Raw genomic sequence first — 24290 nt, 5'->3', positions numbered from 1 at the left:
AAGGAAGTGAGCTGGCAGCCGAGGAGCCTGAAGAAAACAGATTTCACAGAGGATAGAAAGTTGGAGGACAAACTTTGAATGATTTGATTGACACATTTTGAATAGTTGTATTCTTAAAGTTTTGTAGTTTTCAGATTTCGGTGTATTTATTTTTGGAAAAACACTTTTGGCCATCAAAAGTTTTAATGTGTGAGAGTTTATATCTTCTCATTTCATTATCAGGGTATTTTTTTTTATATGAAAATCTGTTCAGTTTAAACATATACTTGGATTCCTTTACATGATGAACCCCAATATCTAAATGAATATACATGGAGTGGGTCTGAGGGTGGAGCCCAGTTCCAAACAAAAGACCTTTCACCCCGACTTAAAACATCCCAGCTTAAGTAAATTCCATCGGTCTCCATCGACCCCCATTTCCCTCCAACCACGTAGTTAGAATTTCAAAAGCATTCCCAGACGCTTCATAATTTAAATCAATGTGTGCTAATTGTTGCTAAAATGAGCAATTACGACCTGTTTATTTCCTCCCGGTGGATGTTTGGTTCTCCGCAGACTGCCGTCCCCAGTGGGAAGAATAATCAATGGCATCAAACCATAAACGGCCTCCAGCCACGAGACCGCCTCCATCATGCTGTTTATGAGCGACACAAGAAATATTAGCATGCTTACTGAAAACTCATATTTCACCTTCAGTTTCAAAAAGGCCCTCAAATATATTAAATAACCTCAAATGTCCTTTACAAAGATCAGTGGTATTAGTTTTCGAATGTTTTTTATTGGACGGTAAATCTGTCCTGTTGTTGACTTTATGTGGGCCTTTGAATAAAGTCTTATTTAATTGGTTAAACCATCCGTTCATTCAGCTATTAATTTTCTGCTGCTTCTCCGGGTCATGATTTATGATTATTGATGATATAATTAGGAAATATTGTTTTATGCTGCTGGGAATATGTGATGTAAATAAACAGGAGATTGAATTGCATCCAATGTGATGATGAAAGTCTTTGATGTTAACGTGGTGAACTGTGTGGAAACCCTGTCTGAGCTGCTGACGGAGCATTTTGTCCATTATGACATGGGTTTGGTTTGATTGTAGTTGTGAGAGGAGGATCTGTGAGGGACCTGGATACTGTCACACTGGGTTGTTTTTTAAATGAGTGACAAAAGGACTTTTGGGTTCACCTAGATCTCCGTATCAGAGCGGATTCCCGGCGTTTCAAAGCAAAAATAAAGTCCTCAAATCCTGTGTCACCACACACAACACTCTTAATGTGAAATCCGGTTAGACGCGCTGCTCCCTTGTATTTTATTACACTTCTGCTCCTGGGTGAGGCCGACATATAACCACCACCCATCTGTTTTTTTCTTGGATTATGTCATTATATGGTGGAATGTGACCTTCAGCTCCAACTACCAAGTTCAGCATAACTTCAACGCTTGAAAACACTTGAAGGGAAATTACATTGATGTGTGCACGAGTCGGTTGTCCAGAGTTTGGCTATAGAGGGATTTAATTTGTCTTTGGAGAGCAGAGCTCATTGGAGGCCTAATGGATCATAATTAAGGGTCAGACCATTTGTCCGGGTGGAATGAGACCGAGCACCGGCTCTGTGTGAATATGCAGCACAGCGGCCGTCTCTTCTTTTCTCAGCGTCTCGCTCTTTTCATGCCTCTCAGTCACTCCGAGCGCGTTGTCGGCCAACCTTTTAGCTGCCTCCATCTACGGCCGGACAAAGAAAGGCCTTTGAGAGGAATCAGACTGGGCCATGAGACTATTGTGCTGTTAACAATGTTGTTTCGGCCCGGTGGACGCTGCTGATATTGTGTCCTGCAGCTGATGTCTCCATGTCAAGCAGCAGGCTGATGGAAGGCTATTCCACAGCTGCTCATACAGCGGGGTGGACATGAGCTTGAATAGCTATTCAGACCAAGATGTTTTTCCAGAAGAACCCAGTTGGGCCGTCTGGTTGTTCGGGCTCTCCGGTTTTCCATTTGGAGGAGCAGTGTGATGTGTCTCCGAACGCAAATAATATTCACTCAGTTACTCTGAAATAAACAAACGGAGAGAGTCTGGAGCAGCTTTGAGAACGTTCTGGCGTGCGCCGCCCGGTTCTGATGCTCGGTTGTGTTCTGGCGTGGCTTTCTGAATGGGTCCACTTCGACTGTGACCACAGTTATGTGAGGAATAGACAAACAGAGGCATGCGTGAGTTTTTAGACCGACGGCGGTCTCAAGTTCGTCTCTGCCGGGATACGGCTTAGTCACAACACTTTGAGAAATTCTAATTCCAGGAAAGGTTTTGCTTAATTTCTTTGGTTTAATTATCCTCGAATCAAAATGCGATGCAGATTTGGCCCCTCTGGCCACGAGGAACTTTCAAACAGCTTCAGCATGTGCTGACTCCGTTTCCTCTCTGGGCCTGCTCTCTTTACACCAAACCTCTGTCCTCCTTCAATGGACTTTTACTATTCACACACACACACACACACACACACACACACACACACACACACACACACACACACACACACACACACACACACACACACACACACACACACACACACACACACACACACACACACACACACACACACACACCCCCTCTCTGTCTGTCTGTCTGTCTCCCCAGTAGCTGGCTGCCTCTCTGGCCTCCTCCGTGGGTCATTGTGGTATTTAGGGTCAGACAAGAGCTGCAGTCATTGCGCCCTCCGCAGCGCCTCCCAGGCAGCGCTGCAGCCATTACACGCCAGCTTGTCTCTCCCGATCGCCTCAAACTGTTATGGAAAACCGCCTTGGCTGCAACGAGCCCGGCATCCTCCTCCGAGCCAACGGAAAAGCTGGATGTAGGAAAAACAACAGTGTGGAGTAGTGGAGCCTTTTTGCAGTGAGACTAAATGGATGAGCGCTATAAAACATCCCTGCGTCTCTTCCTGAGAGACCTCTTCTGTTCACAACTTTTCACTTTTTCCTCTCGGCGCTCCGTTACCAAGGGTTACCCTCGGAGGACTGTGATTCGTTGCTCCAACAAAGCCGGGAGGGAGTTTCCACGTGTCCTCCCGTCTGTCTGAGTGTGTGTGTGAGTCAGATGTGGTGTGTGCATGCTGCTTTAAGACTCGACGAGCCTTCTCAGGGAGAATCCACTTTGAGATCAGAGAGCAGCAGCTACATTTCTTCTTTGCTAGCTCTTCAAAGAGCTTTTAGATTAAAGGCCGGGCCACAGAGGTAAGGCATGTTATGGACGCTGTGTTTTATCTTTCTCTCCCTTTGTTTCTTCTATTAACTGGATTAAGAGGAGGCCGAGGCCGGGCTGAAGAGGTTGCCGTTGTGTTTCCTATTGTCCAAACACACAGGTGTGGGTTATGTGTTTGCATGTTTGAGTGCTGTTTAGTTCCCACCTGTATCTGCTAGATAGCAGTTTTGATCTCCTGTGTGTGGTCTAGCTCGCTGTATAAACCTTCAGCATGCAGCCTTGTAAATGAACATACAGCTAAATGACCTTTCACAGTCTCAGACTTTATCTCTTCTGGCGCTTGTGTTTCAGGGTTGTCTGGGTTTTGTGAATAACTGAGAATAACTGAGTTTGACAAACTCACCACCTCGTCTAAACTTTGTGTTGCACTGCTGAAGCTTGTTTGGGAGCACATTGTTTGAAAGTATTTGGAAACATTTACTTGGCATCTCTCTGGAACGACGGTGGCAGACGTGTATAAATCTTTCAGAAGGCTGCCATGTCATTTTTGGTCGGCAGCCATTGGAGCAGAGCTTCTAAAAGTCCAAAAGACACTTAACAAGCGCTTTGATGGATGTTTGGTGGCTTTGGCTGGATCCACCACACAGTAATATGGGCTTTCAGCAAATGATTCATAGATCGACATTTCTCCTCATAAGCAAACAACCGCAGGATACTTTAAATCTGCTTCAGGACAAAAACTCAGCAGGAGGTTGCCCGGACTTCGGCTCCAATAATACCGTTTTCTCTTCCTCTTCACCTTCTGTTGATGTTTGTGTCCTGAATGAACTTCTGGGTAATTTTGCATAAATTTGAATTGAATCTATACCTGGAAAAGTGAAGCTTCAGGCGCACTGTTCCTTTAAGAGCTCGGTTGTCGCAGCGCCAGAGGAAAGTGATAAGAGACGGGTCCCATGGGCTGTGATTTGACAGGAGGAAGGCAGTGTGAGTGTGTTAACAGCCACGACCAATAACAAATGACCTCATAACTCCTGCTTCTCAGCAAAATAATTAAAAAAGCATAAAAAAATTCTTGTTACCTCATTTTGTATGAGATTATTTTGGCCACTTTGTGATTTGTCATTTCTGATTCTGATGTTTTCCACCAGAACCACGTGTTGATAAGACAACGGTCCATACGCTGCGTCTATATTTTCAGCCTTCGTTTTGGGAAATCACTGGAAAAGTTCAGCAAGATTTCTGTATCTGTTTTTAATTTTTTTTTATGGAGAAGTAGGTTGAAAAACTGCTCTGACAGCATCCTGATATAACTGCAGCTCTCAGGAATTGTCTTGCGTTTCACTCTGATGTGTTCATAGTTTTGTCCTCCAGCTTTAAATTCAAGGTCGTGACTCCTCATGTTCATGTGGGTTTGTGAAAGAAGTTGAGGTTACGGCTCCTGTTCAACAAATGCACGGTGGTCTTCATGAAGGAAAAAGACGGTTCCTTCCTTCAGCCCTCGTGTACCTATTGTGTTTATATCTTTCCGAGGTGTGGCTCATTCCTCGCCGTTATCCCAAGACACACACGGTGTCAGACTAAACACCAAGCTTACGTAGGAGTCACCCGGAGGCAGACCGAGAAGAATGCCAGGTCATCGGGTGGCGGTGGTCCCTGCGGCCCCTGAGCAGATGGCCTGTAGGAAGCCTTTTTGACGAGAACAGAGGACTGAAGAGGAAGAGGGAGGGAGACTTCAAGACTGGGCGCACTGGTTTGCAGCTAAAAGGAAGACTTGTCTTGTTGTTCGCTCAAAACAGTCGCACAATGCTCCAGTTCAGCTCGCAGCAGAAGGCAAACGTGTGTGTCGCAGGGATTGTGTGTTGGCTCTGAGCCTTTCACCCTCACAGTGCTGCTCTGCCTGAATAAACTGTTCAAGAAAAGCATCAGTAGTGGTGCTAAAAGAAAGCAGTCAGTGTGACAAGTTCGACAACCGGCTTTATGTTGACTCCTGGTGGAGTCGGCAGCTGCTCTCCGACTTTACTCCAGAAAGAGAATTGTTGAGTTACTCTTTGCGTGAGGAGGAATTTTGAATCATTTTATCTTCACTTTCTAGCTTCTTGCAAACTGGTGCTGCTATCAGAAGTGGAGGATCAGGTGGTGAATGCAGATTACAGTCATGGGAGGAAAATGGAGAAATGAGTAAGAAGGGGGCTGCTTGTACACAACATCTCCGATTAACTCATGACGAATGAAGCGTGTGTTTGGTTAATCCCCCGATCAGCTCAATGAGACTAAGTTCAGTAGCAGACCTGCGTAGCTCCAGCCAAGTTTCCATTCTACTTTCAAGTGTTTCTTTTTCACACTCGTTCCAAGCAGAAGGAGCTCTGTCATGCAATTTGTTTTTGTTGAAGCATTTTCCCGGATCTTTGCCCCGTCCCTGAACTTCAGTGCTCCACGTGCTTTACATTTAAAACGTGCAAATCCTCTGGAATTTCCCTCTCAAATTCATGTATGAAACACACTTGAACAGTAGTCCCTTTACTTTACAGCTCCCAGTTAAGGTGCGACCAAGCAGGAGCAGATAAACTCCTAATGCGGCAGATCAGTTAATCCAGAAGGTTAGGGTTTTTGTCAGTGGGCTGTTTACACGGTAACCTTACACATGCTGTACGTGTGCTGCAGGGCTTAGTGGCGTTAGCACGGTTTGAAAGCCTTCTTGGAGCTCCATGTGTGTAGGTGGGGTTGTATTACACACACAAGACAGAGTCACCCTGCTTTAAGATGCTACGAGCTCCTCATAGAGCGCTCTTCAGCTCTTGCTTGCTTTGGATCGTGCTCGCCGGACAAATCTGGCGATGACGAGTGGAAAAAAAAAAAAAAAAAAAAAAAATAGAAGCAAGCTGAGATTCCAAAGTTTAAAAATAAACAGACGAATAAACTGCAGCCGGCTTTGAAAATCTTTCCCAAACCCGATCAAAGACGACGTCATTTACATGTGGGGAGGTGGAAAAATGCAACAAATGTTTGGTTTGGATGGCTGATTGGTGGAGTTGAACGACTCCACTGTGCTGTGTTGTACAGTACAAAGCTCGGTTGATGTGACGCTACGACTCCAAGTTGGAGGAAACATCATTGGACGTGTTCAGTGCTAGAGCAAATGTTTGTTGGTATTGTCTGAATAATTTTTTTGCAAATCCCCCAAAAAGAAGAAAGTTTTTTTTCCCCAACATGCAAAACAACTAAACGTGCCCCATCTCAGATAGCAGCGGAGCTTCATTTGTGTTTCAGTATTGTACTGATTTGTTCATCTCGGTGAGAAACATGTCAGGCTGTCCCTCTTTAACCGGCACACCTGTTGTCAAACATCCAGCTTATCACATGAAGTCAATAATAGTGCTGCGGAAGGAGACTAAGTACTGAGTCAACTTCTCTCTGTGTTTCAGATGAGCCAGACGACGAGGGAACAAACTTATTTTAAGAAATGAGGTGGAGAGAACCATGCGCCTGAAAGCTCCAGTCTGAGAAGACACGTTTAAAGAGGTGAGTTGAAGAACGCCGGCTTTCATATCTTAGTTGTCAATATTAAGATCATTTTTTTGGTCATTATTCAAACCTGAATTAAAAATAAATACATTTTAAATAAATACAAGATAAGTGTATCTTTTAAAAAACATCCCTTCCACGTGTTGGAGAAGGTTTGTTTTTGTTCCTAATCTACTTGGTTTGCTAATACTGTGCTTGGCCCGGCCTGCAACTGTTATGTAATGTCATCACAGACCGGCAGCAGATCCAGCGACCGTCCTCCCGGCAGTTTATGTCCTACAGCTCTGTAATGAAATGCCTGTCTGGTCACGGTTCTCTGCTGCTAATGTAAGAGTGTTGTGGACAGTCTAGAAGTGATTTTTCATTGTCCTGAACATTGTCACATTTAACAACCACAACAGCCGAAAGCCTGTTCATCTCACTGGAGGTTTGTGGAGAGAATTGAAGAATGTAGAACAATGAGAGGGAGGAAGACCAGCGTGAGGAAGATATCAGAGCTGCTGCTGTTTTACTCTAAATTAAATGATTGTGTGTGTGAATGGTAAGAATTCATGTGTCCCCATTATTGTTTGTGAGTAAGTTAATACAAGTGAGTAAGTTCATGTCATGTCTGTGATGAGCACGCTCTATGTCATATATATCTTCCTGCCCAATGTTTGAGTATTGTGACTTTTCCAACTGTACAATGTTGGTGAAATTATGGTTTCATATCCTTTTTTATTTTTTCCAGGCCAGGATGGGAAATTCAGAGAGTCAGTACAGCATTCAGGGCCCCAAAGGCACAAGCTTTACCTTCCCTGGGAAACAGAAGCCATATTCATTGAAGCTCGGCTCAGCCCAAGACGCTCTGTCACCCCATACGTGGTGGAGAAACGCCCCGGTAGGATCAGGGTACAAGGCCAGGTGTGTTGGCCGCGGCTGTCTGTCCCCTGCTAAGAGCCGACAGCCTTACTCTACCCGGCACTGTGACTATGTCTCCAAAGGGGCAAGAGGCAGCCCCAGTGAGCATCGCTGGCATCGCTCCCCTGGCTGTGGGATACGAAGGCGGCACATGTCGGACGACTATGAGGATAATCCGTACGGGGTTGAGCTTAATGGACACACCCTGAACGGACATGGTGACGAGCACGAGGTTTTAGAGGAACAGAGCAGTCCCCGGGTGGTGATCAAGAAGGACGGCAGTCTCAGGGTGGAGTTCACTAATACCTCAGGCAATCCGCTCCTCCTGGAGGAGGCCTCTGGGCCCGTCCAGCTGCTCAAGTTCTCTCCTAATCTGGAGTCGGCCTCCACTCCCAGCTTGCCTGGTTCCAGTGGTAGTAGGCAGGATGACCACCACAGCGGCCCACCACCAGCCTCTACCTCCTCCACGGCCAGGACCAGCAAGGGGAGCTCTCTGAGCTCGGACGGCTCCTGGTATGACTCTCCCTGGGGGCCCAGCGCAGAGCTGTGCGAGCAGGACCAGCCTTGCTCTGCCAGCAGAACGTCAGTGCACCCCCCCACCCACCAACTTGATTCCTTTGCAGAACAGTCGCCCCCTGTGTCCATCGCAGACCTTTACAGAGACTCCACAATGGCTGCTACCTTCCCCACAGCCAGGGACTTGTCCTCCCGGTTGCAGGAGCCTCCGCTGGGCCAGAGGCCACACAGAGCTTCCTTTGCATCTGTCCTGGATGTTCCTTTGGAAGAAGAATGTCCAGAGGCCTACCAGTACTCGTCCTACACCCTTCCCTGTCGCAGGCCCAAAGCCCACACTATTAGTGAGGACCTGGACCAGGACCCTGAGCAGGAACAGCACCAGGACCAGGCTGGACCTGATTTCGGTTTCCATAAGAAGGACTTCATCAAAAACCGCATGAGGCGCTTCAGTGACTGGACAGGAAGCCTCAGCCGCAAGAAGAGGAAGTCTCAGGTGAGTTGGGCCAAAATAGGTTTTTGAGATCACAGATCGAGTCGTTCGCTCAACGGGTTTTAATCATTAACACTCCTTTATCACTTCCAGGATTCGTTGAGGGATCTAATGGTATGTAACAATAGTTTGTATAGATGCAGTGTTTGTAGTCTCCCTATAGCCCACATTGTAGATACATTTATCACTGTCTTATTGACATGTGTGATCTGTAGTTCATAACTAGCCCCAGACTGAAGAGGGCGTCAGTATCAACAGACAGTTTCCTGCCTGGCACGGTTTATTTGATCGTGAGCCACAGCGGTTGTCCTGGCGTGGTTTGGAAGCCACCACCGTCCTCGGGTCCTTAAGCAGCACAACACCAGCTGTCTGAGGACAGGACGCAGCGGGGTGGCACAAAATGAAATTTGTAAGGCAGCCAGTGCCGGGTCTTGTATTGTTAGCGAGGATGGAACAAGGATGGGAGTGACTTTAGATGCAGTGCAGGACATGGATGATCCTCCGAGGAAGAGAAGTCAGGGGCTGACATGCAGATGTCAGGATGACAGTTTCTGGGTGGGTGAAGTCTTATTATCTTCTGATTGTTTGTGATTAGCTGTTGGATGAATGGTACCAGTCGCATGTTCATGTGTTTGGCTCCATTGTTTACAAGTCAGATGTATATGTAGGCTTAAAGGACGTTTATTTAGTGGAAGTTTTTTTTTTTTTTTTTTTTTTAGAGTAATTACAATTTGTTTAAAAATGTTTTTAATAATTTAACTGACTGAGCACTGATGCTAAAGTAAAATATCAGCTTATGAGACACAGAGCTGATATTTACATATGTGATTCCCTCAGAGTAAAATGATACTTGTACCGTGCAGGCACGGGTCAGAGGACAGGTTGGAAATAACTGCAGCTTGTCTGCATGTTGTCTCCACATGTTTGTAAGAACCATTTAATTATTGTTGTCCAACCAGCATTTTCTCACCAGCTTTAATTTGACATAAACCATTTGTTTAAACTGAACCTGAACCCGTGTCCCTCTTTGTCTTTAAGGCTTGAAAGCAATTGTTTCTGCAATAATTCGTTTAGCTGTGTTTTGTAAAAGTTTGAAGAACACTGTTTGGGTTCTGCTGAGAGAATCACTGTAAGCCTTTCAGAGGCTCTGCAGAGTGAAACTAAATCCGAGCTACAGATTTAACCCCACCCTCCTCTAATGTTAACGAATGACTTATAGTTGTTCCGGTACTTGTTCTCAGATTTTCTGGGCTCCCCTCACGTTCCTTAGAGAATAAATCTGTTAATGGGGATTGGTGCTCAGTCAGCCGGGTCTAACAGCAAAAACAAAGCCCAGAATGGAACAATCAGACTATTCACAAGGCATTTGCTTCTTTGCTGTCGTAGGGATTTGTGAGCTTCTCCTTGTACTTAAACAGCAGATCATCTTGAGTGAAATATGAGATACTTTCACTTTACTGATAGTCTTCTCTAAAGCCCCTGCTTGTCATAACACCATGCTAATTCATGACCATGTGTTGGTGCTTAATTTGTTTGGGTTGAAAACTTTCACAGATTTTGTTTTGTTTTGTTATCCAGAAATAAAATGGACATAAAATTACTTTTTCGTGGCAGAAATCCTCTTTGAAACTTTGAAATGAGGAAAAATCAATTGCCAACCACTGATATTGGTGTCAAGCATGAATCTGTTAGAGATAAAAGCTTTATGACTACATTTCCGTTGCAGCTTGACATAATTCAATCGGCTCAATTGAAAGAAGAATCACTTTCTGTTTCTCTTTCTGTGTGCTTACAACAAGTCCACATTAAAGTTATAGAGGTGCCTAAAACGGGCCTCGGGACTGAATTTCCTCTGTCGAACTATCACGTGCCATATATCTCCAAGAGCTGGTCACAGTGCCTCCTTTCAGGATGTCAAACAAAACCTCAAGCCCTTCCAGCTCTGGCTCGCCTCCACCTGAACTTTAAAGGTCGCGCTGTGACCCTGATGCCAAAGACCAGGAACCTGCTCGTAATGAAAAGCAGCTGCAGGAGAACTGGGAGAGGGTGGATGCATTTGGGCTGTGCTCTGGAAAGCTAGGGGAAGTCTCGCCCTGTGCACGGGACACATTTTCCTGCGGCGAAGCTATACAAATACGGTATATTTCATTGTGGCAGGTAGACATAATGGTTCAACACGGGCTCTCCTCCAGTGAACACTGAGGTCAGTAGGTTCAATGTCACCCTGGGAGTTAAACGAGCTCTCTCTGCCGTCTGGTTGAAGGATGAGATTTGTAAGTGCTTTCCTGATATGAAGAAGAGACACTAGAAACGGCATGAAACATGGATGAAGATGGAGACTAGATGGATGGAGCTGAGTGAGACACCTGAACAAACAAACAGGCGGAGAATGAGCTCTGGTACGACAGCACATACTGCCTGTGGATGTCGAGGGTACTCCACTCTGTCGCCACCGGCAGAATCGATGCTGCAATCTAGTCAAGTGCAGGTAGGCTGTCATTAGGCATAAAAGGATGCAATTCCATCAAGTGTTCATTTGGGGAATTGGGAAGCCACATCACACCTCAAATGACGTGAAACTGTCTGAGCCTGGAGGGTTCCGACCTCCCAGGTGCCATCACAGGAGATTTGTCCCACTTTCTCAGCCTAGTGAAAATGTTCGAGCCTGTAATGCAGACTTTGAAGCAGGTTCGAGTGGTTTGACTTGATTTTTCAAAGGTTTTGCAGTGCCTCAGGGCTAATTGAAAAGAGCACAGTTGATTTCTGTCCCATTGTGAGCTCACAGTGGCTTTCTGGAGAGAAAGAAGTCTGTATGTTTGGAGGTTTCAGATCTACAAACCAGATCCACACGTCCACTGGAGATTTATCAACCAAACTGTAGTGTTTAGTTGTCATGATGATCTGATCATTCCCCTGTGTCCTCTGACCTTCCTCTGATTTCCTCCACAGGAGACCAGGTACAAGGACCTGAGCGATGCCTTTGACAGCGGTGTTGACGGCCTGACGGCTGACACCAGCTCCCCCTCCCAGGTGTCCAGCCTCCTCTGGTTCCCCGGAGCCTCCAGGGCCCAATCTTCAGGAGCCATTCACCAAACAACCAACGATGCCCTTCGCCAGAACATCTACGAGAACTTCATGAGGGAGCTGGATATGGGCGCCGGACAGGGAGGAGGCGAGAGAAGGGACCCATCCACGGGCACCGAGGAGGGAGAGAGCAGCAGCGAGTCGGCCGAGGGCTCCCTGGAGCAGCTCGACCTCCTGTTTGAAAAGGAGCAGGGCGTGGTGAGACGGGCGGGCTGGCTTTCCTTCAAACCCCTTGTCACCCTCCACAAGGACAGAAAGCTGGAGCTGGTGACCCGCCGCAAGTGGAAGCAGTACTGGGTGACCCTGAAAGGTACGCTCGAATCTCCTCTCCTTGAAACTGAGCCAAAGAATTTGCCGACTTGTGGCTTTAAGGTAATTCAGAGTCAATTATCCAAATTCCCGCTCTGTAATTCAGTTTTGACTGGCAGGTAGGTTCCTGTTTATTCTTGGGGTTTTCCTCTCGACGGCAGTCATGTGCTTCACCGTAGCAGCACAGCTGACATTAAGTCAGCTTTTAAGGGAATTATTCTGTAGCTTCTGGCCAACTGTCTACATACTGCTTTTACAACATTCTAGTTTCTGAAGGAGAATAAAGAGATCGTGGGAGGAAAGAGAAAAGGTCCCATCACAGTTGTGCGATTTTTCCTTTTTCTAAATGGTCTCTTCTGTGAAACTTTAGTGCTTTTACGCTGAAATGCTGCAGCAGATGCTCCAAGTTCATTTCTTAACTATGTTTACAAGGATAATTTGTCTGTAAATCATAAAGTGACATCAATAAAAAGCCCCAGATACTTAAATCTACAGAAACTTTGTGTACATACAGCCTTTTTTCTGCATCTGTCATGTACGTACATCTCTCTGTCTGTATATCTTCCTCCTCTCTAGGCTGCACATTGCTGTTCTACGAAACGTACAGTAAAGGCTCTCCGGAGCAGGAGATGTCTCCTCACTACGCGCTGCTGGCCGAGGACAGCATCGTCCAGGCCATTCCCGAACACCCCAAGAAGGAGAACGTGTTCTGCCTCAGCAACTTGTACGGAGACGTCTACCTCTTCCAGGTGAATCTCATCTCTGGAATCCGTCGAGGCAAATCATCCCGCCGTCAACGTGCTCGAATTATACCAGACGCACACTTTTCGGATTCCCTTCCCTCGACTGTGGTATAAATGACCGACTTCAGCCTGGTAGGAAGTTGCGAGCTAAGTGGCCAAACCTTCCAGCTCAGGGGTCTGAGAGCACATCGGATTTGCCCGTTGTGCTTACTGACCTAAATATCCCCCACCGAACTCAAACCCAGCCCGGGCTCTTTCTGCGTTACCTCCTCCACTCAACATTACAAGCTCTCCTCCAGACTCCACTACGTCGTGGTGTGTCCGTCTCTATGTCTAATAAATGAGCTCTGTAGGGAGCTGGCACGGCCCCAGAGGCAGCCATGAAGACGGGCTGGAGTTCATCCCTTTGTTTTCACTCACTTGGCCTGTTGAGCTTCCCAGGTTGTTCCTGGGGATGTTCCCAGGGTGATAAAAGTGTAAAAACCATGAAATGGCTTTTAAACGGGGAAAATGTTGGATTTAAACAATAGTTTATAATGCCCAGTTTCTCATAGAAGCTCTGTTAATCAAGCTTTCTTTTATTGAGCCAGCAAAGCCCAGCTCGCCACCCACTGACCTTTCCATGATGTATGGTGGAATAACACAACAGCAGTGCCCTGGAAGTCCTAGGAGATTTATCAGGCTTCGGATCTGGAGATCCAGCTCGTAACAGGAATATTGATCTTTCTGTTTCATCGAATCGAACTCCTCTCTGCTCTTCCAGGCCAGCAACCAGACCGACCTGGAAAACTGGGTGACAGCCATCCACTCCGCCAGCGCCTCCCTGCTGGCCAAACGCCAGGGGAAGGAGGATACGGTGCGTCTGCTGCGGAGTCAGGTCCGCGGCCTGCTGCAGGAGATCGACATGGACGGGAAGATGAAGAAGATGGCCGAGCTGCAGCTGACCGTAGTCAGCGACCCTAAAAACCGCAAGGCTATTGAGAACCAGGTGAGATTGATAGCGAGATATTAGCTGAACTGAATTATGACTAATATCGCTGAGAATATTGGAGGGAGGCCTTTTGGATTTTGGGCCCTTGGGACAAATCTCCCAGAAAATCCTCTGGATCACTTTCCAGCCCTGATGGATCAAGTGGTGATTTGTTTGCTCATTTCAAGTTCACATTTTGAAAGTCCTGTGTGTGCTGTTATTTCATATTTTATGTGCACCACATGATCTGCCCTACTTAATTTTTCTGATTTTGTCACTGCGGTGACAAGCCTGTGCTTTATTTATGTCTGTGGGTGGGTGAAGTGGCCTAAATGCATCAGTCCCCAACTGCGTCGCGAGGGGCCCAGGGGAGCCGCTCGCTCCCCGAGCATCAGATCGGGATTCCAGATGTTTCCTGGTAATAGGCTCTCAACATGCGTTATCCTCTTCCTCCTCCTCCTCATCAGCCTGGGGGAGAATCCGAAGCACCCAGCTCTGTGCTGTAGCCTACATACAGCAGATTACACAGGGCTATAAAAGCTGCTAACCTATAGCTTAGCAAGAGCACAAATATTTTTTACACGAAATGTATGTTTTTTTGTTTTTTTTTGTGGAATGTGTGAAAATCCGGCGGCTTTTTTTTTTTTTTTTAATACCTGTGACTCAGGTGATCAGTGCCTCTTAAAGCAAATTGAAACTTAATAAATCTCCGTAGCCATAAGGGACCACATTTCTTCAGCTGCTCAAATCCGACTGCTCATGCGCTGGAAAAACCAAATGAGTGCTCGTATGAGTATTTGCTGCTGCAGCTGTTCCGGTGTATATTCACACTCTTATTTGGTGTTTAGTTAAAGCCTCTTGAGTGGAAATAAAAATATGTTATCACGAAGAGCAGCTACGATGGAAGCTGGATAGTTTAGGGCAGTAATGACCAGCGGTGATGTCGCCGCCTGTCTGCCAGACTGACTGTGTCTGTTTCCAATTAGCCAGCGTGCCACCTCAGAGTAGACAAAGAGACAGATGGGGTTGGAGTCAATGATAGGGTCAGAGGGAGAGGACCGTGATACAGATGATAGATTTAAGGTTTCCACGGGGTTGTCTTGCACCGACAGGGCACTGCTTTGATGTCCCTGCCTGCCCCCCCCCCCCCACACCTCCACCCTACCCACCCATGTCTGCTGAAATCAGTGCCAGTAGGCCTCGTTTGAAGTCCGCCTTTGCCCCCTTTCACACACACACAAGCTCACATACACACACTCAATGTGATCAAGTTGCACCCAAAGACTTATGATGCATTTACAGGGAGCGGCGGACAGATGTTAAAGAAGAGAATCTTTTAAAGAAAAGCTTCTGCTGAGCTCGGCGGCTCTGAAATGTGAATAAGTTGTGTAAACAGGCCGAATGGGCCCAAACATGCTTTTCACTGATGATCGATTGTTTCACTGCTCTGATTCAAACCCACTTTAATCACGAAGCAATAGACTGCATGTTGGCCTGAATCAAAAAATCCTGTTCATCAGTGATGTACCACGGCATGACTAGTTAAATCGAATTTTATGCACAGGACTATTTTGGGACATCCCTGAATGAAGACGCAGATATTTGACTGTTGACAAACAGATGCAGATGGCGTGTAAATCAGAAGCATACAAGGATCTTGTGTGATAGTTATTCATAGACATGAATTTTTCCAAAGCAGCAACTCTCCTAAATTTGTCTTTGCTTTTGAGGAAGGAGCTTATCTGATTTAGTCAGTAATACCTCCCTCCCCATCTAAAGTCATCTTCAAACTACACGGTGGAATTAAATCACAGTTCTTCCAGAACACCGTGTTTTATATAATGACCCAAGAATAGCAGGATGAAGACAACAGGGCTTTGTCTGCTTACATCACAGGATGTATGTACAAGGTCTTTAAGTTCAAGTAACACAAAGAGTTGGACCAGACAGGACAGCCTTTTGACAAAGTCTCAACTTTCCTATTAAGTGATGAAAAGTCCTTCACGTGTCCGTGGTGAATCATGTGCTTCAGTAATAACTATTCAAATGCTAAACAAGACCCCTATTATCCAAATAAGAATACCCACTTTTTTTTTTTAATCACTTTTAGTTGTGTAGTCACATTAAGCCCTCTTTAGTACATACTGATTGCTGCTAATTAGTGTTGCAGCATAGTTAAAGTGAGACTGTAATTTCTGCCACAGGTGGCAATTACAGGATGATGCTAAATGCTAAACACAGTCGAACAGTAAAAGAGTCACAAAGTTTCAAAGTGACTGTTATACAGCTTTAAGCTCCTCCCACCAACCAGGTAAGGTCATAGATAGATAGATAGATAGATAGATAGATAGATAGATAGATAGATAGATAGATAGATAGATAGATAGATAGATAGATAGATAGATAGATAGATAGATAGATAGATAGATAGATAGATTAATAGATAGATAGATACTTTATTAATCCCTCAAAGGGACATTTTTATGTAGCAGTAAAACCTCTGATCCACGGTTAATTGTTGGTCATCTTTCCAACAGTACTGATAGGTGACCAAACGCAAGGTCATTTTTAATCTGAGTGTGTAGATTCCTATCTGATCTCCTTACAGTCAATGTCTAGAATAGGAATGTCTGAATGTCAGAGATTATTGGCTTGTTAACTGAGGCCACCTGCACAGTTGCATATACGAGAGTTTTTTATGGAGCAGAGTTTTGGTCATTTCTGTGCAGGTTCTTTGTTTAAGATGTTTAAAAAGTCAGAGGTTCATAAAACACCACCCTCTGGCCCTTTCTCAGTTTCTTGCTAATCCTAAAGAATTCAGTCGATGTGAATGAGACCTGATGGGACGTTGCCATCGGGCGCGTTATTGTAAATGAACTCAGTACAGACGAGACCTATTAAAGTCAGTTGTTATGGAGGGTTGTTTAACTTGAGTGTTCTCATTAAAAACGGTCTCCAGCCAACAAAATAAGCACTTTCTTATAGCTTACATTGTGCAAACAGGGTGGGGGTGGGGGGACTGTAGATAGTGTGTGTGTAAAGATTTAACGGGTGGTCTGTGCAACATCACCAGCTTCTCAAGACTTCCATAAAAAAATGGGCATTTGGATTTACTGCACAAACACTCTCCTCTGCTCGATGTGCAGTCATCCTTCACTATCAGACCTCCACCCAGCCGTGCCCTCACCCTCCACCCACATCTGCAAGCAATTGCTGCTCAAAAGAAAGCACTCGACTGACCCTGGATCTCCCTCTTTGATTCACCCTCCCCTCCCCCCTCTTCCCTAAACTAATCTTACCATTACCATTACCTCTCCCCGTTGCTTAGTCGCCACCCAAAAAATAAGTTCACATTCAGAAGTTGCTGTCCCAAACCTAACAAAGTGATATCCTCTGTTTCCTTCAGATCCAGCAGTGGGAGCAGAACCTGGAGAGGTTCAACATGGATCTCTTCAGGATGCGCTGCTATCTGGCCAGTCTACAGGGCGGAGAGCTGCCCAACCCAAAGAGCCTGCTAGCTATCGCCAGCCGCCCCACCAAAACCACCCTGGGACGCCTGGGGATTTTCTCTGTGTCCTCCTTCCATGCTCTGGTAAGGAAGCACACGACAGATGAATGACTAATGAACTGATGCAGAAGAAGGAATCATAGATTGACATCCTTTTTTCATGTGACACTTCAGTTCTGATTTACTTGATGTCTAACAGTAACCTTGAAAACCTTTTAATCCTTTGAAAGTAAAAAACATCCTGCAAACGTTTAAGATGGTTTATCGGATGGATTTAAATGATTGCAGTACTGACACTGTCTATCTGCTCAGATCTGCTCCCGGGACGAGGCCACAGTCAGGAGGCGCTCGTTGTCCCTGACTTACAGACATCGCAAGAGAGGCCTGTTCTCTTCGCTGAAAGGCCTCGACAACCTGACGAAGAGAGGCCGCGACAAGAGACCCTCTGCATCACAGGTACGTACTGAACACACGCCTATTATTTATGTTAAAACACCCAAGGGAACTAAATCTTACCAGTACAGATTTCTCAAATGAAATAATTTATGTTTCAATTGCTATGAGTAAAAGTTTTAAGTATTGATTATTGTTTGTCTTTTCTACCCTCGGACATTTTCAGGAACATTAAGTTCATATTCTTTACGCAGATACTGTATTAAAAAAAAAAGGCAATTTAGACCAAATTAAAACTTGTAGTTGAAGACGGTAGAACGTCTTGCTTCCAGGTGAAACTCTGCATAACTTCACTTTGCAGCTATTTTATTGTCACAAAAATCTCTGTTCTCTTTGACATTCAGTCCTCGATTAAAACTCCGGGTTTTTTTGGGGTTTTTTTGTGTGACCTCAGCAAACCCATGAGCAGTCACTTAAATTCTAAACCAGATTAGGTAATATGATTACATAATGAACTTTCTGTCAGTCTCTTTGCGCTCCTGTCTGTGTTGAAAGCCTGACAGCAGCACTTAGTCCTCCAAGTGACACTAAATAATCTCCACTGAATCCCAAAGTAATGAAACTCATCAGGTGGTCTGGATTAGTGGGTCCTTAATGCACGATCACCCACCTCGCCAATTCAGCACTAACGAACCCATTCATGCTCCCTACGCAACACGAGCATGCAGTATTCATAAGTATTCATAAGCATGCATGCACACGGTGTTGACATATACTGTACATGCATGTATGTAAGCACACGCTCTCCTGGGACACGCTGTTGAGATACCCCTCCCTCCCCCTCTCCCCTCCTCCCCCCTCCTCCCTTCAGTGCACATTGTGCATATTCGTTAATGAACCAACCTGAAAACATGTTGCCGGCTTGCCTGGGCTGACATGAAAGAAAGCAAGAGATTGTTGTAGTCACGCAGCTCTTTCAGCACATTTTACCCCCAAGGGAGATTTTATTAATTAAAAGCACATAAGCTCACATCCCTCCTGCTTTCCTGTAAGTTTGAGTGCAAACCTCCCATCAACATAAACACAGGGGAGCATTCCTCACCCAGGTGCAGAGGGGGAAGTCTGAATCCTCTCAGGTTGTTAATTAGACTCATGCGGGCTATTTATTGATACAGAAATCCACCACTCGGTACCCTGAAGGTACTGCTCTACTCTTGGTGGTCTATTTTAGGAAGCGCCACAGGAAACACTCATTTACTCACATCTTTAAAGACCTCTGTTCATTAGGTTAGACTCTCGTCAGTTCTTTATGCTGTGAAGTCATTATGGTGTCGAATAGTCTGAGCTAACACAGCTAAGCGCTAATCACAGTCTTCAGTCGTGGAGCCCCGACTTCTGACTGCTCACAAAATGTTCCCCGTCTTGTATCGCTTGCTCTTATCGAGCTCATCTATCCCACCACCTGCTCCGTGATATTTATGTTTGTGCATGTGTCAGCGACGAGCTATGTGTGCACGTGTTATTATTTTTCTGGGGAACTCCAGCCGGCCTGATGAAGCCCAGTTACAGTTCTTGGTGTAGAAGGGTCGAGGTGGCGCTGCAGCACACACATGAATTATTAAAAGCCATATGTGGTAGATGGCATTCTCCACTCTTCCTTCAGCCCCGCAGACACCAGCAGATGGTTGGTGTAAAGACACTAAATATTAAACAGCCTCCCTTTATGTTTTTCCCACAGGTTTCCCATCTCCTACAAGCTCTTTTTTGAGTTATCTGCTATTTTTGTCTTTACTTAGAGGCTAATATGGAAACGTTAATGGCTGGTAAGTGCTTTAAGGGATTTTCAGAAAGCCGGGTTTTCCTGGACATCTGCTGTTTTTGTGTTGTTTTACGTTTTTTTTTTCAAGAGTGAGGGATCATTGGTTGGTTTCAGTTACTCTCTGTGGGAAAATCAGCCCTGGCCATTTTAAATGACATCATCAGCTCCTTCGTTGTTCTCTCATGTTCCACTGATGAGAGACACGTCTTTGCTTCAGAGGGATTTGGACAGTGAAGTCATCAGACGAGCCGAACTGTCCTCCATGTACTTAAACTGTTGTTACCTTCTCAGATTTCTTAGATTGCTCTCCAACATTTTTAATTCATCCTCTTGCGTTCCCTCCCTCAAACACACCATCCTTCAGCTTCTTCTTTCCCCCCCTTTTTTTTTAATCTTTTAAACCCAGCATTTCATCTTGCTCTCCTCCCCAGTTCCTCCCACCATTTGTCTGTCCTTTTTTTCCCCTCCAGCCCCGTCCTCTCTCTCAAACCCCCTTTTTCTCAGAGCATAAACATCAGAGCGTTGCCCAGCGGTCCTTCTGCCACAATTTCCATAGTGACTCATCTATGTTGACTAAGCCTAAACCCCGTTTACCACTGCGACGCCGCACTACACAACCTTGCCCCAAAGTCATGCCACCCCTCCACCTCCTTCCCCATTTTCGTTTTCTCTTCTCTCATCCGTCTTAACGGAGCTATGTACGCAGGGAGGAGCTGGCCGACAGCCGGCTGTGGGAAGTAGGCCAGAAAGGTCCGAGGATTTGTGAGAGAGTTGGTAAAGCTTTCTAAATTTAGACAGTTTACGCCGAAGCGGGGCCGTTTTGAACCACTTTATAAATGTACTGGTGTTGGGGATGGGGAGAGTCTGCTGATCAGAGGTCAGACCAGGTTTCTTACGGGAGCTACACAAAGTTTTTCTATTGTAAACAAGTTTTCTTGCATTGTCTTTTACAAAAAACAAAAACATCCTGAGCTCCTCTTAAGTCTTCCTAAAACTTCCTTGGACCAATTTTAAATATTAGTGGCGATGCTATCGGGAAGAATGTTTCAGAAAATCCAGCTTGAGTTTTTTTGATTTCACAGCAAAATACAAGCACCTTTGAGTTGTCAGACGCCTTGAAGAGGGAGATGGCAGCGATCACGTCTCTGCTGCCCAGTGACAAACTGTCAGAGCTCCACCTGATGACTGCAGCCTGTTTGAGTGAAGCCTGGAGTCACACCTCCTCTTAACGGATGGCTCTGTCATCTCTGCGTTATAGAGTTGTTGAAGCCCTCTGAGATTGCAGAGTCACCTCCAGCAGCCAAACACAACGCGCCTCACCATCCCAACATCGGCAGAGAAAAGACTTTTAGGAAACTAGAATGAGTCAAAAAGCAAAAGCTTCGGACACTGAAGGTTGGATTAGTTTGTCCTCTTCTCATCTGCTATCGGACCGTTTCCTGCTTTCATCTCTCTCCTACACACACAACACTCAGTGTCCACCCCCCACCCCCTCCCCCACCGCTCAGACACACACACACACACACACACACACACACACACACACACACACACACACACACACACACACACACACAGTAGATTTCCACAAGTGCACCTTCAAAGGCTGCAGACCGTTTGGAAGCAGAATCAAAGCGCTGCTCTCGCCACGCGTACTTCTTAATTAACTACATAACAGCGCTGTGTGTGTCTAATATTGTGTTGCTGAAGTGGCCGGGCGCTTAATCGCTTATGAGTCAACCAGCGTGGTGCCCGTCTGTCTGTACTTCTAACTGTGTCCCTTGATTTCAGATCTTCGAGAGCGATGCCGGAGGTCAGACGTACACCCTGCCGCCCCGGAGCACCGAGGTGAGTCAAACAATCCTCCAACTTCACCCGTTGCGGTTTGTGGATCTTTTGATAAATCTTTCAAAAAATTCCTCGGCCGTCTGTCTCGGCCGTCCTGTGGCACCGTTTTATGAGCACAATTATCAATTACAGCGTGAAGTAGAAACGGGTCCGCCGTTACTTTGACCGCTGCTGTCTTTCATGGCTTTGATTGTGGGCTGTGTCAAGTTTTTTTTACATACAGGGTGTGTGTATATTAGGGGGGTCAGAAAGTGTGTGTCTGCCTGAGTGTATTTCTTGTCCAGGATCAAAGCAGAGATTCCTTTCATGTTAATCTACAGGTGTCTGCAAGATAAATACACAGCATATCTAACAGGAGGATTTCACCACGGTAGAAGCCTGTTAAAAGCTGAGGACATCGCTTCAGCTCGCACCGTCACTGAGATGATGGAGGGTGTTGGCTGCATGCGTGTATCACAAAAGTGTTGAATGATTGCCGAGTGTGAATTCTGACCATCTGAGAAGCAAAACGCTGGAGTGGCGGTGACGTGCCGGCTTCACCAAAGTGGGAAATATTGCTGTAAGCTTCAGCTCCAACTTTAACATCTGGACAACAGAAAATGACTTGTGGGTGATTAAACTGCAATCTAGTGCGGTTTAAGATTGGATGAAACTCACATATTGACCAGAATCGTCTCCTGCTGACGTGTGAAATATGGAACTTTATTGTTGCAATGATCAGATCTGATGAACATATCACAGTTCATTGTTTTGGTTTTCTAGCCCACAGTTAGAGTTGGTCTCACCCAACATCAGACTACGGACAGACGTAGTTAGCATCTGGCTGCTGAACGCTGGAGTATTTAGACCGAGCTGGAAGGACAGCGACGGTCAGACAAGCATCACGTGAGCATCTGTTTGGTGACCTGATGGCAAGTTCAACTTTTTGTGTTTCTGATGACGCCCGAAAGCCCGGAAACAGTCTTCCTGATGCGATGTGTCTCTGACAGATGAATATGATGGACACTTCCAGATAGAAGCAGGACGGGTGTTATGAAGACTGTTTCACAGGAAGCAGTGAGTCAGTACGAGTCTGTGGTCAATGTGGCGAGTGTTAAAATTGCCCTCATTAAGGGACTCGGAACAGGAAGTGGCTTGAAGGGGAACAATAACGGCTTTCATTGGTTTGACGCTTTAATGTTACTTTAAATACAGTGCCCTCCCCTCCCCCCTCCTCCCCTCCCCTCCCCCCTCTCCCCCCTCCCTTCCCTTCCCTTCCCCTCCCCTCCCCTCCCCTCCCCTCTCCTCCCCTCCCCTCCCCTCCCCTCCCCTCCCCCCCTCCCCTCCCCTCCCCTCCCCTCCCCTCCCCTCCCCTCTCCCTCCTCTTCCCCCCTCCTCCCCTCTCCCCCTCCCCTCCCCTCCCCTCTCCTCCCCCCTCCCCTCTCCCCCCTCCCTTCCCCTCCCCTCCTCCCCCCCCCCTCCCCCTCTCCCCCCTCCCTCCCCTCCCCTCCCCTCCCCTCCCCCACCCTCGGTTGAGTGTTTAGATCTCTCCTAGATTTGGACGTGAATGTGGAAAATAGCTCATCACAGGGATCCATTTTGCTTTTGTGGGGATTAAACCTCCTCAGAAAAGAGAGAGGTTAGCGCAGCTGCATCGATTTTTGCCGACACAAACAGTTCTTCATCTCCGTCTTGATGACTTTGCGTCTGTTGTGCTACTTGGCTCTCAAATCCCTTGAATTACTCTAATAAGCAGTCATCTTCGGCTAATCTTTGGAAGTGGAGTCAAGTGAAGGGTATGTTTGTGTGAGTAGCTTCGCTGTAGCGCCTGATTTTCAACGTGTGTTTGTGGACGTGGTTTCTGTCCTTTCTACGTGATTCTTAGCGCCCAGCTCTTTCAGCAGGCTGAGGATGTGTCTGGCTGTAGCTGGAAGAGGGAGAAACAAGCATCTATCTAGGATGGACCTGTCAGGGCTGCAGCTGCCTTGGCCTCCATAGAGGCTAAAACTCACACTGACAGGCGTAGTTCTGCTCTTCAGACCTCCATCCACCCACTCCGTCTGTCAGCGCCGGAGTGAGTCGATATGTTTTGACTGCTTGAAACAAAAAAGAGACTCGACTTCTGTAACTTAAAGAACTATTGTTCTAACCCGAGGCATGCATTTTAACTCTCTGTTTGAGCAATTGGCATATTGGAAATATGGTAAAAGTTAAGGCTGAGCTTTAGTTCTCTTCCCTTTGATATTCCTCTCCTCTTCAGTCGCCAGAGAAAATGAAATACCACCCGAGACGAGTGTTCTCCATTTTTCTGTTTCCTGTCCGCTCTCATCCATGACATACTGATCCCTCTTTCTGTGTCACCACCTCTCACCACACTCCACTACCGGTCAGTACCGGGGAGCCGTCGGTGGTGCTGCTCGGTTCGGTCAGTACCGGGGAGCCGTCGGTGGAGCTGCTCGGTTCGGGTGGCCGCTGTTGTCACCTTGTGTGTGTGTTGGTCTGAAAAGTGTTTCTTAATGGTGCAAAGAGGAGCTTTGGGTGGAGCTTCAAGGAAGGGACGAGTAAGACTCTTTTAATAGATGTAATAAGGGGAAATTGGCTAAAATTATCTTCAACTGCTTCATGGTCAGCCTATCTATTTGAGGCAGTACTGTAATATTACCAAGTTGCTAAGTGGAACAGAAAGGGTGTTTTTGTGCCGCGGCCACTAAACGTCCGTTACTTCACGCTCCAGCTTCAGCAGCTCCAGGGTGGAGGAACGGCTCGCTCGGAAATAATTTCCACACTGGAGAGGAAAGACTGAAGTATTGGCTGGAGTGCAAACAAAAATAGCGCACACAAACTCACCACACAGAAGTCCTGTTGAAGTCCAGCGCGTGCCGACACCGTCCCGTTGGCGGTGATTCATGGAACGTTGACCGGGAAACCGTCGGCCCGTTACAACCCTCCCGACCATGAATGAGTGCACAGTGTTACTCAGCCGCCTGGTCGGGTCAGCGCAGGCAACCAAATC

General features: G+C 46.3%; 1 protein-coding gene across 3 annotated transcripts in view; it reads left to right on the top strand.

Moving 5' to 3' along the window:
- The window catches only part of LOC138614439 (rho guanine nucleotide exchange factor TIAM2-like), a 63077-nt gene that overhangs the window by 14244 nt on the left and 24543 nt on the right, over positions 1-24290 (top strand). The window contains exons 1-9 of one of the 3 annotated variants that reach the window (XM_069687908.1): positions 2914-3228; positions 6619-6715; positions 7449-8627; positions 11574-12018; positions 12594-12766; positions 13524-13748; positions 17137-17322; positions 17551-17694; positions 21242-21298. In XM_069687908.1, the coding sequence (XP_069544009.1) occupies positions 7455-8627; positions 11574-12018; positions 12594-12766; positions 13524-13748; positions 17137-17322; positions 17551-17694; positions 21242-21298 (2403 nt within the window). In that variant the 5' untranslated portion in view covers positions 2914-3228; positions 6619-6715; positions 7449-7454. Of the gene's footprint in view, positions 1-2913; positions 3229-6618; positions 6716-7448; positions 8628-9026; positions 9180-11573; positions 12019-12593; positions 12767-13523; positions 13749-17136; positions 17323-17550; positions 17695-21241; positions 21299-24290 lie in introns of those variants that run through there. The other 2 variants (XM_069687907.1, XM_069687909.1) reach the window with 2 other exon arrangements.

This window comes from Brachyistius frenatus, unplaced genomic scaffold (assembly GCF_029030835.1).
Source record: "Brachyistius frenatus isolate BFR_SWC_R1_liver_20210118 unplaced genomic scaffold, ASM2903083v1 Contig_503, whole genome shotgun sequence".
NCBI classification, from domain to species: Eukaryota; Metazoa; Chordata; class Actinopteri; family Embiotocidae; genus Brachyistius; species Brachyistius frenatus.
Note: the sequence above shows the minus strand (reverse complement) of the source record. Positions and strands in the feature narration are given on the sequence as shown.